This window comes from Bos mutus, chromosome 27, assembly GCF_027580195.1.
Source record: "Bos mutus isolate GX-2022 chromosome 27, NWIPB_WYAK_1.1, whole genome shotgun sequence".
NCBI lineage: Eukaryota > Metazoa > Chordata > Mammalia > Artiodactyla > Bovidae > Bos > Bos mutus.
The window spans coordinates 31850273-31866321 of record NC_091643.1 but is presented as its reverse complement, the minus strand read 5'-3'; the positions used below and the strand labels follow the sequence as shown (position 1 = coordinate 31866321).

The 16049-nt window shown below is 37.3% G+C and overlaps 1 protein-coding gene across 1 annotated transcript in view; it reads left to right on the top strand.

Annotated features, from left to right (window-relative positions):
• TENM3 (teneurin transmembrane protein 3) overlaps nucleotides 1-16049 on the top strand; it is a 622438-nt gene that overhangs the window by 495868 nt on the left and 110521 nt on the right. The window contains 5 exon segments of the mRNA XM_070364068.1: nucleotides 3911-4121; nucleotides 5166-5267; nucleotides 5475-5669; nucleotides 6732-6932; nucleotides 11853-12038. Of these exon segments, the coding sequence (XP_070220169.1) occupies nucleotides 3911-4121; nucleotides 5166-5267; nucleotides 5475-5669; nucleotides 6732-6932; nucleotides 11853-12038 (895 nt within the window).

Genomic DNA, 16049 nt, shown 5'->3' with positions numbered 1-16049 from the left:
TATAAGAAAAATTGATCCATATACTAATAAAAAGTTTTTAAAAAAAGATGAGTAAGAAAAATTTGAACATGCTTTCTCTAATGTCCTGGATTAAAAAAGTTTCATATACATATATAATTCATACAACTGAATTTTTTGAATGCCATACTTTCGTGTATTCATTTTTCTGAGTTAACATTTTTCATATCTACATTGTTAGACTAATGCCTTTAATGCTCTCATATCAAAATACCTCTTATTATGTACTAGGTAGGGTCCAATTATAAATTTTAGATTATAGTTACATCTGACTGTAGTTCATGTTACAGGTGATACTAACTAAGATGTAATGACAACCTTTTCTTAAGTAGAAGTGGCTGTCCATGACTTCAGTTATAGCAAATAGATTACATTTAGTAAACAATATTCCAGTGAAATAGAAAAAAAAAAAACAAAAACTTTTTTCCGTTGGAATCATATGTGATTAAATTATTTTTATAACTCAAGAAACATACCTCTAAGTACAATAGCAAGCTTGTAACCTGTAAATTCCAAAGATTAATTTCAAGGAAAAAATTAATGCATTGAGCACGTTAAAGGTTTATTTAAAGATTTAGAATTGACTTTTTGCAAGTTATATATACCATAAAAGACTAGGGAATAAAAGGTGTAGTTCAGGTTTTCTTATAATTCTTCTGGTATTTAAACACAATATACGTGATATTCACTTTTCTTTTCTACCACAATGTATGTGTTTAAGTAGGTTATGCATTTTCTTAAGCTCCACAGTTATTAGAGTTCCTGCCTCCGGTTTATTCAGGATCAGCAGAGCAAACAGCTGTTTCCGAGTTCAGTGTTTAAACATGAAATACGCTATGAAGCAGCCCAAATTGAACATTTCTCTGTTTCTGGGAAACGTTAAATAAATCAGCCCGAAATAATTAAAATTGGCCAACCATTCAGAATAATCACTTGAGTTTTGAAAGTCTTTGTGACCCGTTATAAAACTGTCCGTGTGACTGTTGCCAAGGAATCAATTGACTTTCTTCCCCCTGATGCCCGATTCATTCTCCTGGACAGTTAGAAGCCTAAGGAAGCAATTTAACGCTTTATACAGTTAATAGCATACTGTATCCTTTGAGTGCATTTGCATGAAGCTGTTTTAGAATGGGAGTCAGAAACCTGGGTCGCCACTTTTTGACCTTGTGACCTTGAACAGATCTAATTTCCTGGTGACTCACTGTCTGTCTGTAAAATGAATGAGTTGAATCAGGTGATCTCTAAAATTGCTTCCTCCTCTGTGTTTACAGTGAGACTAAATCACCATCAAAAAGTTTAGAGCACAGTTAGGTATTCGTAGATTCTGAGTTCTCATAATTTTAGTAGCTGAACTGTGTTAAGAATAAGGATAATCTGTTCAGAAACGAACCATCAAAATACCTTCAGTATAAGCTTTGTCTCATGATCGCTCCCCCAATGTGGTGAGACTGAATTTTGTCCTAAAAATAACAGGATTCTAAGACTTGCTGCACAAAAAAATCCATAAGAATCTTATGAATAGGTATTACAGAACAAAACTCAGGTTTGCCCTTAAGTCATTACAGTACACCCAAAGAACAAAGGTTACTAAATTTCTATTCCATATAACTTGCTTCTTTTTTGTAGCAATGACTGTAGTATTAAATAGGGAACCTATCTTTAGGTATTTGAATATCCTCCTGAAGTTGTGTGTGAAACGTCCCCAGGGAAGAGCCTAGAGCTAGGTAGATACTTACTCCACAACAATCAGCTACTCCTCACCACAAGCATCATGCCTACCACTCCAGCCTTAGTTTACTGTTCAAAGTGTGATGCAAAATGATGATTTCTGTGATAAAAGGTGACACTTCACAGGGCCTGAAAGACCTACCAAAATTCAAAATTTCCTCTTTTTCACTTTTTCAGTTACTGTGTTTATGCTAGGGGAGAAAAATGTTTATATGCAGTGGGACCATCAAAAGAAACTTTTTCTGGCCTTTTTGCCATGCTCATGCAACTATTTAAAACTGATAAGAAAATGAATGGTTTATTTGAGACAGAGGCACCATTCAGAACTTCTGAGTTAATTTCCTCTGATAATTTTGGAATATAATTCCAGTGAAATTTTTGTCGTTCAAGTGTCCACACCAGTCATTATCTTCATCCTTGTAAGATATATAAAAAAAAAAAAAAATGTTTGAATGCTAATCACATTGTTGCTTTTTCTGCATTCCTCACAGCTGAATGATATTATAGTATAGTTCGACTGCACAATAACAAAAAATGCTTTTATACTTAAATTTAATATTTAGTATGTTGGAAGCTGAATTAGATATTCTAAATTCTGTCCAGTAGTAACAGGAAAAGGTCTATGTAGAGTGGCAAAGAATTAAACTGTGATTCTCTGAATCCCAACAACTGATTTTTTTTTCCAATTTGATTGTATTAAGGGATTCATTATAAATAAGTTTTCCTTAAACAGACCTCTGATGAAATTCCATTTAAGAAATCTATCAGAAAGTAGAATATTAGTGATTCACACGTGCAGGGCTCTGACATTAATGATTTCTATAGATAGCGCTGTGGTGTACTTTTCACCATCAGTACATACCTCAGGAATAAAGTGAAACTGGGTAAGAGTCTATAGACACTGAATAATTACTTTTAAGAAACGATTGTTGAACAAGTTTATTAAAACTGTGTTGGAAAAGTCTTTGCAGTATCTTCCAAATTCGCTGAATTATCTCTGACCACAAAATATTATCCCACTATTACCAGCCACATCACATTTTTTAAAAATTACCTTTGAATTCTCTGGTTAAATTCTTGCAGCTGCCCAGTGTTCATGATTAATCTTACTAGAATAAATATTGTTTAATGATGATTGACTTCATGATAATAATTGGCTCATCCTTTCAGAACCCCTCTGGAAAAGGAAGTGGCAACCCACTCCAGTATTCTTGCCAGGAAAATTCCATGGACAGAAGAGCCAATCAAAGATGTAAAGACATCTTATTATATGTTTTTAATCTAACTGCAACTAAGTACAACTCCACGCTGGCTTTCTCCATGGTGCTTGCAGTGGTCATATCAGGGTCACAGAGAGGTGTGGAGTCAGGTAGTAGAAATAGCCCAAGCTTTGGAGCAAAGCTCACTGCAGTTCACAAACCACCTGCACCACTGACCAGCTGTCTGACCCTGCTCAGGCGTCTCGGGTTTCAGTTTCCCTCATCTTTAAAGTGTAAACAATAACATCTTCCTAGAAATGTTGCTAATGATGATCAAAAATAATCCTGGCACAGAATAAGTATTCAGTAGCAGTGGTTACTACTTAAGTATTAATAAGGAGAAAACCTTAAGAGATCATTTAATGTCTAAGTAAAAATGATGGAGGTTTATGGTCATAGCCCCAAATTGCCTAGACTCACAAATTTTGTAAAAAAAAAAAAAAAAATTTATAGTTTATTGAAGTATAGTTGATTAAACAACATTGTATTAATTTCTGCTGTACAGCAAAAGGATTCAGTTATACATACATTCTTTTCCATGTTATTGTGAGACGATGAGTATATTTCCCTGTGCTGTACAGTAAAACCTTATTTATCCATCCTACATACAGTGGTTTGCACTCGGCACTCTCAAACGCCCACTCCATCCCTCCCCCACCCTGCCCCGTGGCAAACCCCAGGTCTGTTCTCTATAGCTTACACTCACAAACTTTTCATCAGTCGGAAGAATTAAATAGAATTAAGGGAAGAAATGGTCCGTGATGTTAAATAGAACAACGGAATGCAGGCGGTAATCTCCATCACCCTTGTAAATACAATACCTAGAAGACCTGTCCATCAGGAACGTTTTCCTGCCATTGCAGTATTTCCGACTGCTAAACAGTCTTCCTTGTCCTCGTCCTCAGTATGACTTTGTGGAGCTCCTAGATGGCAGCAGGTTGATCGCAAGAGAGCAGCGGAACCTGCTGGAGTCCGAAAGAGCTGGGCGGCAGGCGAGGTCCGTCAGTCTCCACGAGGCCGGCTTTATCCAGTACTTGGATTCCGGAATCTGGCATCTGGCTTTTTATAATGATGGGAAGAATGCAGAGCAGGTGTCCTTCAACACCATTGTGATAGGTAAGGACCATCTTCCAGGTATCACTTCCAGGCGTCCAGCCTCAACGCTGTGTTAAATAGAAACTAAATTACCTTCCCCAGTCCGGAGTGAGTCCTGGGATGTTAGAGCCTGAAGTAATTATGAGAAGTTATTTTTTAAATTGTTTGTTTATGAATATATGACAAACCATGAAGCACTGAAAGAGTTATTCGAAAGTAGCTTGGAGGAGGAGAGTGTATCACAAAAACAGTTAAAAACACCTGTGTTTGAAATTAGCAGTGTTTTGCTTTACTGTTCGAATAATCTGGTATTAGGGGCTTCCCAGGTGGCGCTGGTGATAACTTGCCTGCCACTGAAGGAGACATCAGAGACGCAGGTGGCTTAGTTGTCAAGAATGTGCCTACCAGTGGAGGAGACTCAAGTTCAGTCCCTGGGTCAGGAAGATCCCCTGGAGTAGGAAATGGCAACTGTCTCACTTCCCACACTGTTCGCTGAACCCAGGGTAGGTAAGGCACGAGCAGGGAAGCTGGAAGAAAACTCCAGGAGCTGTAGGAACTGCAGACATGTTTATTCTCTCCAGATTGATGCAGCAGCAAAAGGGGTTTCTCAGGTGGGGCTTGTATACATTTACAGAACCAAAGTGGCCCATGGCCAAGCAGGTGCAATGTGATATGCAAGCTCAGTGCTATAAGTGATCTCAGCTATTACATAACCATACAAAGTCATTCTTTACAGAATGCGGGGCGAGAGGGCCTGAGAGCTCGACTTTCACCATCTTGGCTACGTGCTCTTTCCCCACAGCAACCCACTCCAGTCCTCTTGCCTAGAGAATCCCATGGACAGAGGAGCCTGGCAGGCTACAGTCCATTGGGTCACAAAGAGTCAGACATGACTGAAGCGACCTAGCACATACACAGTCTGGTATAAATGAATCCTTTCTGGGGTTATGGAGCCAGCCAGCCATACTTCCTTCAAGATGTAGCTAAAATGATCAAAGTGACACCGTTTGCCTCGCACAGGAGGCAGGGTGCACAGCAAGGATCACTTCTTTTTCTTTTCTTCAGAGTCTGTGGTGGAATGTCCCAGAAATTGCCATGGAAATGGAGAGTGCGTTTCTGGAACCTGCCATTGTTTTCCAGGATTTCTGGGTCCGGATTGTTCAAGAGGTATGCGACGTAGATTCTTTTCTTAAGCCAAGATAAATAAGCTGTAGAAACACGAGTCATTCAGGAAACTCCCAAGACAGGAAAGAAGGTGGGGGGGCGGGGGGTGAAGAAATGGCGTACCTCTTGTTCTAACAACATGCTGCTGCCTTGAGCGAATCTCGATGGGAAACGCGGCTGATGATTCTCCTGCCATGTTTTATTTCGCAGCAGCCTGTCCGGTGCTGTGTAGTGGCAACGGCCAGTACTCCAAGGGCCGTTGCCTGTGTTTCAGCGGCTGGAAGGGCACAGAATGTGATGTGCCCACGACGCAGTGCATCGACCCGCAATGCGGGGGCCGTGGGATTTGCATCATGGGCTCTTGTGCTTGCAACTCCGGATACAAAGGAGAAAATTGCGAAGAAGGTAAACATGTCAATATTTGCCAAAGTCTATTCTAAGATATTCATAAAGAAAAAACAGGTGATATGTGTAATCTTTAGTTTAGCAATGAATCTTTTTATATGCCTCCTTCTGAAGGTAATTTTGATTTCCATATTCATGGAGGCGTTGCTTCATGAACATTTTACCTAATAAAAAGAAAAAATACCAAGGAGTCCCTTTGCTCTTTCTCAATTGTGTGAATAATTTTTTTTTCCACTCTGAGAAAATAAGAAAAAACTTGTGTCTTGGAACCAACAGTGGACTGTTTATTTATTTTTTGCCATTTTTCACCTTGATGCCAGCCCCTAAATCTGTTAGCATTTGGTATCTCTAGAAAGGTGAATATTGAATATAATAGACTGATGGGAAAAGATACATCATGGGTTTGCTCCATAACTGTATATAATGATGATAGTTAAGATATTATACTATAAAGTGCATTTGAGCTAGTTTTTTCAAAAAGCAGAAAAGCACCATTTCCGTTCTTCAATCAAATTGATTTTATTGATCTGCACACACAAAGTAATGCAATTAAGTCTCTGGAATTAAATTTTCAGGCCATTGACCCTACAAGTGTAAAGTTTTATTGAGTCAAATTGCTAAATTAAATCTCGTCATCTAAAGCACATTAAAGTGAATTAAGAAGGATAGAAGGTATGCAACTCATTTATTTCTCAAACATGTGAGGGTCCCACACAGCTGTCAGTATTCAGTGGTTATGGATTGGGCCAGCTAATTCAGATTTTGTTATAGTGAAGCCAATACTTATTACTCTCTGATTGGGCAGAGTGGAAAGCGGTCCTCTCAAAAGCAGAAGTGAGAATTACAAATCCTTGTAAGAGTCTCCATTACCTAAATGGCATGTCTCTTAATGCTTTATTGCATAAATTCTCTGCATTTTCAGAAACAAGTTCTTGCAAATGGTAGGTAAATATCTGAGTAGCCAAAATATTCAGGTAAATTGGGATTTAATTCTTTGTTCTGTATGTACTGTGTATATCTTCTAGATTTAATGGTAAATTGGTTCTCTTTTCTTTCCACTAGCTGACTGTCTAGACCCTGGATGTTCTAATCACGGTGTGTGTATCCATGGGGAATGTCACTGCAATCCTGGATGGGGTGGTAACAACTGTGAAATACTCAAGACCATGTGTCCAGACCAGTGCTCTGGCCATGGAACATATCTTCAAGAAAGTGGCTCCTGTACTTGTGACCCTAATTGGACTGGCCCAGACTGCTCCAACGGTGAGCTTCATACATTTGAGTGCTTAGTATTGTTTAGCTAAAGTTTACCATGGGCTTCCCCGGTGACGCAGTGTTAGAGAATCCACCTGCTGATGCAGGGGACCCAAGAGACAAAAGTTCGATCCCTTAGTTGGGAAGATCCCCTGGAGGAGGAAATGGCAACCCACTCCAACATGCTTGCCTGAAAAATCCCAGGAACAGAGGAGCCTGGTGGGCTACAGTCCATGGAGTTGCAAAGAGTCAGACATGACTGAGCACACACACGCAAAGGTTACCATACTTTATTAGGTTGGCCGAAAAGTTCATTCAGATTTTTCCATAGCGTCTTACAGAAAAACCCAAAGGAACTTTTTGACCAGCCCAATAATTTTTAAAACACTCTTATTACACTTAATATAGGTTTTATTAAAGTAACCATTTATAGAAAGAAATGTTAAAAGTAATGAGATTTGTTCTCTTTTAATATGGAAAGAAACAGGCTTCATCATCTGTTGTTAAAATTTCTCCTTTAGTATTAAAAAAATTTCTCCTTTAGTATTATTGTAAAGAAAAAAATATTTCAGTTCAGTAAAGCTCTCTTTATTCTTAACTCTGAAGGCCTATGTGCAACTTGGAGATTAACACACATTATCTCATAAACAGAAATCTCAATTAAAAAATTATGTGACAACAGAAGACTTTTAATATGATCACAATAAAGAGTATACACATATAGATATTATGGTGTATGTAATAGTTCAACACTGAGTTTTTAATTGCACTGTATGATTATAATAGAAATGGCAAGTAGTAATTTTATTCAGTCAGTCATGTTTTTATGCACCAACTCTGTGCATGGCTTTGTGACAGGCCCCAAAGGGATTAAAGAATAATCAATCATTCCTGCCCTCTAGAATAGTGGCTTTCAAGGTTTTGACCATGACCTAAATGACCTGTGGTCTTAAATATATTTTTACATTGTGAGCTCATATACCTTAGTGTGCATTTACTCACATCACTGAAATGAGAGCTTTACAAAGTGATGTATAGTGATACTTTCTCTCAAGTCTGTTCTACTTTTTTATTGCCTTTTGCAACCCATGAATTAATTCTGTGACCATTCCCTAGTCACACAATATGGATAGAAGCTATTCTAATCTGTGTGCTCAGTCCCTCAGTCGTGTCTGACTCTCTGCAATCCCATGGACCGTAGCCCACCAAGCTTCTCCATCCAGGGAATTTTTCCAGGCAAGAATACTGGAATGAAGATTATAGTTTCATTGGGGAGATAAGATAAACACACATGAAATACTTAGAAACCAATACGCTCCAGTTTAATATTCTATTGAGTGTTACATGGACTAATGCGCTAAATTCAGTGAATATTTAGATCCTGCCTTGATGCATATTGAAAGTTTACAAGATTTTTAATATTTCTTTCCTTCTTTTCAATATTGCAGTTAGTGTGGAGGTTGAGGGAATATTTTTTGACTAGGGGAACAGTAGTAGAAAGTACTTAAGAGCATGAGCTCTGAACTCTCTTTTCCTGGCATTTTTGAGGAACTTGGGTAACGTGTGTGCTGCCCTAGGAGTCAATATTGGCATGAAAGAGTCACCGACCACTCTTCACCTGTTACAAATTGACTCTCAGAAGCCCAAACTAGAGAAAGTCTTATATAGGTTAATTTGTGGTATTGATGGAAAACTTCTGTTGAACTCATAAGTAGATATCCTAGTTAAAGGAGCAACTTAGGAGTTTTCTTTCTTGCTCTCTCTTTCTTTTTCCTTCTTTCTTTTCTTCCCCTTTCCCTTCCCCTCTCCTTTCCTTCCTTCAGTCTTTCTTCCTTCCCTCCTTGTCCTCTGCTTCCCTAGTCTTCTGAAGGCAGACAGTGTCTATAATATGCCCGTCACTGCCTCATAGACACGCGAGTTGATTCAGAGAGCTTGGTGAGCCAGAGAATTTGGTTAGACGATTCATGACTGTCAGAGCGGGCAAGGTGTATAGGATAAATAAGAGTGAAAAAACCTAAATTGGGGGCTGACTTGCAGAGGACCTTGAATGTCTCAGTAATGAGTTTTAAAAAATCATCACCAACCAAGGTTTATCAAAGCATGGGTGCATGGCGTTATTTTCAAAAACATGTTAGCTCATTTTGTCCTCCACTTTAAAAAAATATAATTACAAGAGCAATATAGGCATTTAGCTCTTTCTTTAGGGTTTTTATTTACATTTTCAGCTTCTATACTAAAAAATGTAAAAATCCAATTAAAGTTTATAGATACAATTACTTGTATAAAGCTACTTGATTCAGGCCTCTCTGCCTCCATTGGTGAAATAGGCATAATAATACTAGTTATAAAATAATATTTGTTTGAAATATTGTCATTCTAATTTGTTTCCCACAGTTTTCCAAGTTGGAAAGGAATAAAACAATGGCCCCATTTTTGTTTCATGTAAACTTATTTAATACATTACCAGGATTATTTTATAAAGGATGGTTTGTAATTAATATTAAATAGCTCAAAAAGTAATTTGATCTTCTTCATAAAATGGTAAAAATGGTATTGTTATGAATAGCCAAAAAGATATCAGTGTTAGTTAAAAAATTAAACTGGCTGCCAAAATTACATATCATTATTTTACATATTTAGACTGATTTTTTTCATACTGCTGTTACTATTTTGCTAGCTTAAAATCTAATTTTACTTGTATATCTGACTGTTTAGACATAATGAGTGAAGGTCTTCATCCTGTTCATCTTTAAATCCTTAATGCAAAATGCACACTTATTAAATTCTCAATATAGAGAGTTGACTAATAAACACAATATACTTCTTTGGGAGAAAGTAGTTAAGCACAGAGCAAAACTTTATTAAACTTTACTATTAGCTGCCGAAAGACAGAAAACTTACTTAGAATTGTTAGTAGAGGTCTCAAACACACATAGGGCTATCCTGTGAAAACATCTGGATTCATGTGCCTCCAATTAGTCTGCATATCGCACAGTTCTCATTGAAAGTTTAGGAAAACACCTTTGTTAATCTACATTCGTGACTTAAAAGCAGTAGCATTTCGAATTTCTAACCTATTGAATTCTAAAGCAGAGCACTACCAGCTGCCTCTATTGTTGTTGTGGAAATGACCTTCAGAGATCTAAATTCAATATGAGAGTAGGTTTTACACCTGAAGAAACATTTGGTTAAGCTGCTAAAAGAGAAGGAATGAATTATTTCCATCAGAAAGTTTATAGGTTTGAAAGCAACAGAGCTCTCCTCTCTCTCCAGCAGCAGTTTGTCCATTAATTAGCCCTTCAATTCCACTTCAATTAAATTAACTCTAATTAATAAGTTCATTACAAAGATTGACACACCTTGCTCAAAGCAAGTGTGCTAAACGCTGATAAACACCTTCACCCTAATGAAAAATTGATTAGATGGAATAAAAAAGGGAACCTCAGAAAGAAACCTCGGTCTTCTGAAGCTCAAGTGACGTTCTGTTCCTCTGAAGTTAATCAAAACATCTTGGATCCTTTAATCAAAAATTTAATTCAAAGGAGTTAGAAAATGTGGCGTGAAAAACTACATGCCACTCTCCTCCAGCTCATAGCCCTGACTGTTGTTTATAAGAAATGTTCACCACGGTCACAGAGCCTGGATCAAGTTTTTAAAAATTCTGCAGCCCTGTGAAGTCCACTGTCTGAGAAACATTATTTGGCCAATGACTGGGGAACTGTGGGATCATGCATGTGACTACCTAAACAGGGACTGGCTATTTTTTATTTTAAAATTCAGCTAGTCCATTTCCTGTTTGTTAGAAATGATCTAAGGTTTTTATTCATTATGTTTATTGTTGAAAAAAAACAAAACTAAACAATAGTCTTCCGATCTTAAGAAAAAAAATAGTTCATTTTATTTAACTTTATATGTAAAAAGTAAAAAATAAAATACCTTCAGAGTTCTGTCTGTCTGTCTGTCTCTCTTAACTGGATCTCGTCAAAAAAAAACTTTTAAGAAAACTTTTTAAGAAAAAACTTAGGTCAGATGCCTGAATTCTGTTTTAATGACCTAACTTCTTGTTACCATTTTAAAAGTCCTTTGGTGACTTGTGCTGTTTTCAGTAATTCTAGTAATTGGAAAACCTTGCTTTTCAAATGTTAGAGTTCATGGTTATATATATTATTAAACTGGTTTTCTAATATTGTTTTGCTCAGCAACTTCTGTCAGCAGTACAAATATACTGTCTAGGAAAAAAACAACAATTTATTTTATTTAACCAGTTTGTTTGTGTGTTGGACCCAAGCTAATATCTATACTATAATATTCTTTTTTTTTTTGTACTTTTTTTAATAACAGATTCTTTCTAACGAAAGTTTCTAAATATTTAAAAAATGTAAACTATAAGATTAAAAATAACTCCTTTTCAATTTTTGCTACCCTGGTGAAACCCAACTCCTGTTAAATACCTGACGTACATAGACACATACAAATTTATTTCATAAATTTTATATCAGTTTGATGTATATGTACATGTGTTCCTGGCTGCCAAAAACTTCCTCTGAGAAACATATAAGTATGTGTGCACATATTTTCTTCTCATTATGAATCATATGTTCTGTTTTGTTAGTAGTGTGTGTGTACACACATATATAAATATAGGAAATTGTTTATAGCATAATTATTATGTGCATTTTATCCCTGATATGGTAGAATGTAAAATTTAAAAAAGTAAAACTACGTTTATCATTCTTAGCCGCCGATACTGAAATTTACTTAGTAGGTAAAATGACTTAGTAGGTAAATACTTTCGTGCTTATGTTCAAGGATTTTGCTTTTCACTGTCACAGGTTAGAGTTGAAGACGAAGCACTGCTTATTAACTAACTCCCCTTCTCACTCCCCTCTACTCTTCTTTCTTGACCTGCTTCCTCTGTTTTACATCTAGAAATCTGTTCCGTGGACTGTGGCTCACACGGTGTTTGCATGGGGGGGTCCTGTCGCTGTGAAGAAGGCTGGACGGGCCCAGCGTGCAATCAAAGAGCCTGCCACCCGCGTTGTGCCGAGCATGGGACCTGCAAGGATGGCAAGTGTGAATGCAGCCAGGGCTGGAACGGAGAGCACTGCACCATCGGTAGGCCCGCCCCCTGCCCTGGCCCCGCCCCCGGCCCCGCCCCCTGCCCCGAGTACAGAGTACAGAGCTCACAAGGTGCTGCGTTTCACCTTGGAAAAACTCTTCTAATTATTGATAATTTGTCCTCCTCTTTCTTCCAAAGGAATAATTTCATTTTAAAATAAGGTCCTCATTTTCCAATTGCAATCCAGTTCTTTTTATTTTTCTAATGTTTTAAAATTCTTATTGGAATATAATTGCTTTACAGTGTTGGGTCAGTTTCTGCTGTACAGAGAAGTGAATTTGTTATAATCTGGTTCTTTTTAAAACCGCTGTATCAAGTGTGAAGTATAAGCATATTTTATTCATTGTTTTGGGGGATGGCCACCAAAATTGACTCATATAAGGAGGATTTAATTTCTTATAAACCAACTCTTATTGAATATTCCTTTGTTACATATTGCCACTGTGGAATTACATACATTACATACATTACAATATTCTGTTACATATTGCCACTGTGGAAAAGCAGTATTTTTTACTTGAAAAAAAGATTCCCAGTATATAGCCTTTTGGACTCCTATAGAGTCCAGAATCTCACATCTTAGCACTTGTCCATCTATTTGAGTCTCTAAAAAAGAAGTTTGAGTTTTTATGACTTTATATTGTAGTACTGTGAGAAAGTAGAGTAAAATGCACAATTCTAGTTTTTCTTAGATTTATATGCTTCACACTTCTTAAAATATGATGAGGTTCTGGCACATGTGTTGGTTAAATAAGACAATCAAATAGGTGTTTAAGATCAAAATGTTGGTATGTAAGTGCTATTTAGCCTGGATACAGAAGTACCCAGAATACATATACTGGTTCTATATTTTCAGGGTGTTAAGTGCCTTGGCCTTTACTGTTTTAGTCACTGAAAGTAAAACATTTATTTAAAGAAAATGCAACAGAAGTTAAGTAATACATTTCTGCCTCACTTCAGTGAAAGTGTACAATATTAATTATAAATGGCATGATCCTACAAAAATTTTGTAATTTGAGAAATGGTGTTTGTCTGAAGATCAGGCCTTACAGGGTCACCTGTTAAAGGTGAGCTACTGCCAACAACTGGGGAGCCTGTAGTCTTACTTGTAAACTGCCAACGTGCACATGCAGGACCCTTGCAGAGAGCTCACCCCTAACATCCTTCCCTCAGGAGGCTCTGCCCTCCTCTACGCTTTAAGGGAGGCTCCACAGCGAAGGGGCTGCCTGTTGCTCACGCGAGCCCCACTTGTGAGCTACAGCAAGGCAGAAAATAGTTGACAACCACGATTTGCATCTGTTCTGAGAATGTACAAGAGACAGTGTAGTATCCCTGTGATCAGGCAGCTCCATGCCCCAGTCCCAGAATGGGTGCACACTAGAAGCGGGGCAGGAAGAGTGTGCTTCTAATCCTACTCCATTGTATTTTTTGACCCCACCACCCCCATCGTAAGTGAGTTGAATCTAGCTAGAAGGAAAATGTTATATACTGGACTATTTGTATCCTGGGAAGTGCAACCAACACATGTATATATAGCTTGGACTATGAGGAAGTGTACTGTAAAGTTATCCATGGGCAGTTTTCACTTGTCAACCAACAGCCACCAAACAAATCATTCTCTGGGTATCCTTACTGACCTTGGTAATATTATATGGTTAGTTTCCCACAGAGGACCTGTTCTTGAACAACTTTCTCCATGTCTGGGAAGAAAGGGGATTTTTGCTAGTAGCAGGTCTTTTTATTATAATTTAACGTGTCCTGCAGTGGTTAACAATTCCACTTTCTATTGTTTCATTTTATTTTGTTGCCTTTATACTCTGTATAAGTGACAGTGTAGAAGGAAAGGATCTGCTTCATTTAAAAATAAATCTTTGAAATGAACCTTTTAAAAGATGTAGAGAACCTTTAAATCATTGTTTTACTCTTTTATACTCTCAGAAGTAGTTATTCCAAATTTTTGCATACAAAGATCCAATTGCTTTTCCCTGTCTACTTCCTACCTTGTGTATATGTCCAAAGTGAAGTCTCAGGGGTCCTTTAAAAGGAGGCCTTTGTGAGCCACTGATTAAACAGCCCAGGAAACTACAGTATGTTTTCTCATTCAGAAGAGTTACTGTTCTGTTCATTTCCTCTCGATTTCAACACTTAGGCGTCTGGCTGAAAGGAACTTTCACTTTATGAAAGAAGACTCATAAATCAGCGAGATTTTTTTTTTCCTTTCTCCGTATTATGTGCCATCTCATTGAATACAAACAGGGAGGTTAATTGAAAGAGAGATGGAGGAGAAATTAAACAGTTAGAAGCAAACAAAAGTTCCCAATAGAAAGCAAAGAATATTCTTCATTAGTCATCTTACTGTCTTCATAAACTCTTCATGCTTCCATAAAACCATAGGCATTTTGAGAGTAAAATAGGTTATGAATTTAGAGTATTCGCAGAACACCCAACTACCTGAAGGGATTGATTGCATTCTGATATTTTTATTAGTGTGTTCACACTTTGCTCTCATTATGAATCATGTATTCAGCAAAGTCATCCTCAGGTTTGCTGTCCCAAGTCCTTCTCCTTTCTTGGGTTAGACTTTGATTAGTGATGTATCCAGATAAAAAAAAATGAAACAAAGAGAAATCTACTTTTAGAAATACTATGATTAAAATGAATATATCTCCCTTCCTCCCCTCAAAACCATTTAAGATTGTTGGACCCTTTCATAAATTAAGAGTTATATGACTGAATCACATCAAAGAAGCACCAGCAATGATTACTGGCATAGTTTACTACTAGTAGCACTGGTAGATATTCGGCTACCATAATGTCTTCCTTTGTAAGCAGACATTCCATAATTAGTCAAAAGATTATCATACTCATGTTTCTATCTTTGTTTTTCATACATTGGAAAGATAACTAGAGGATACAGAAATTAATCTAAAAATATTAAATATAACTATGTGGTTTATAAGTAATAGTTGACAGAATTAGAATATTATTATAACTATTTCTATATGACAAAACTTAAAACAGTTTTGTAGTGTGAGAATTGAGATGAATCAAAGTCAGATCTGTGAACTGGAAGATACTTGGCCTAACTCGGTAGGCTCAGTATTTGTAATGTATTTAATTGGAACCAGAATCTGTAACTATGCAGAGGCAACTTGGTTGGCTCTCTCTTTGCTTGTTGCTTAGGAAAGAGGCTAGTTACCCGATTGGCCTGTGGTTGGAGTGAATGGGACGTAGAAGCAGCACAAATACCTACAGCCTCTGCTGAACAGACGTTTGGAGGCGGAATCCATAAAAGTGTCAACACCAGCTAACTATCTTGGTCAATGATAAATCCCAAGTACCGAATTTTAAGTATTATTAACCTGTGCTTTCCCCCAAGAAATATTCTTTTCAGCAATGGCTGGAAGAAATTTGCCCCTAGAGCCATCCATTTATATCTGAGAGCATTGGAGGCTGTAGATGAGACTGTGACCTGAAGGGTGAGGAGGAGGGAGATTGAATGATGCCACTGATAGTTATCCAGCGGAGGCTTGTTACGAAGGTGAGGAAGGCTCAGATCTCTGTCTGTCCATGGCAAATCCCCTACTGGATGCTGATTTCCCCACAAACACAAATGGAGAAAATGGGCTTAAATTGCTTAAAAAGTGATTAGACTTAATGAAGGTTGGAAACTTATTTAAATCCTGGAACAAGATTCCAAGCAAATTTCTGAATCTCCATCCCAATAAGCATTAACAATACTATAATTATTTAGGCATGAAACTTTGGACATTTTGGTTTTCATCTGTTTGTTAGATAGAGGAGTGTTTTAGGAGAGAAGTGTTTTTTAATTTCTTTGTAGTCTCTTGAACAGTATCCCATTGGGGGCTCTTGATATTCGAGAATGTATTGATAATTTCTGCTTAATTTGAAAAATTGCTATTTTTAAGCACACGGTTCCCTTTTTATTCTCAATTTCATTTAACTTCCATTTTCATTTTTCTTGCGGCATTTGTGTGCCTCAGTTA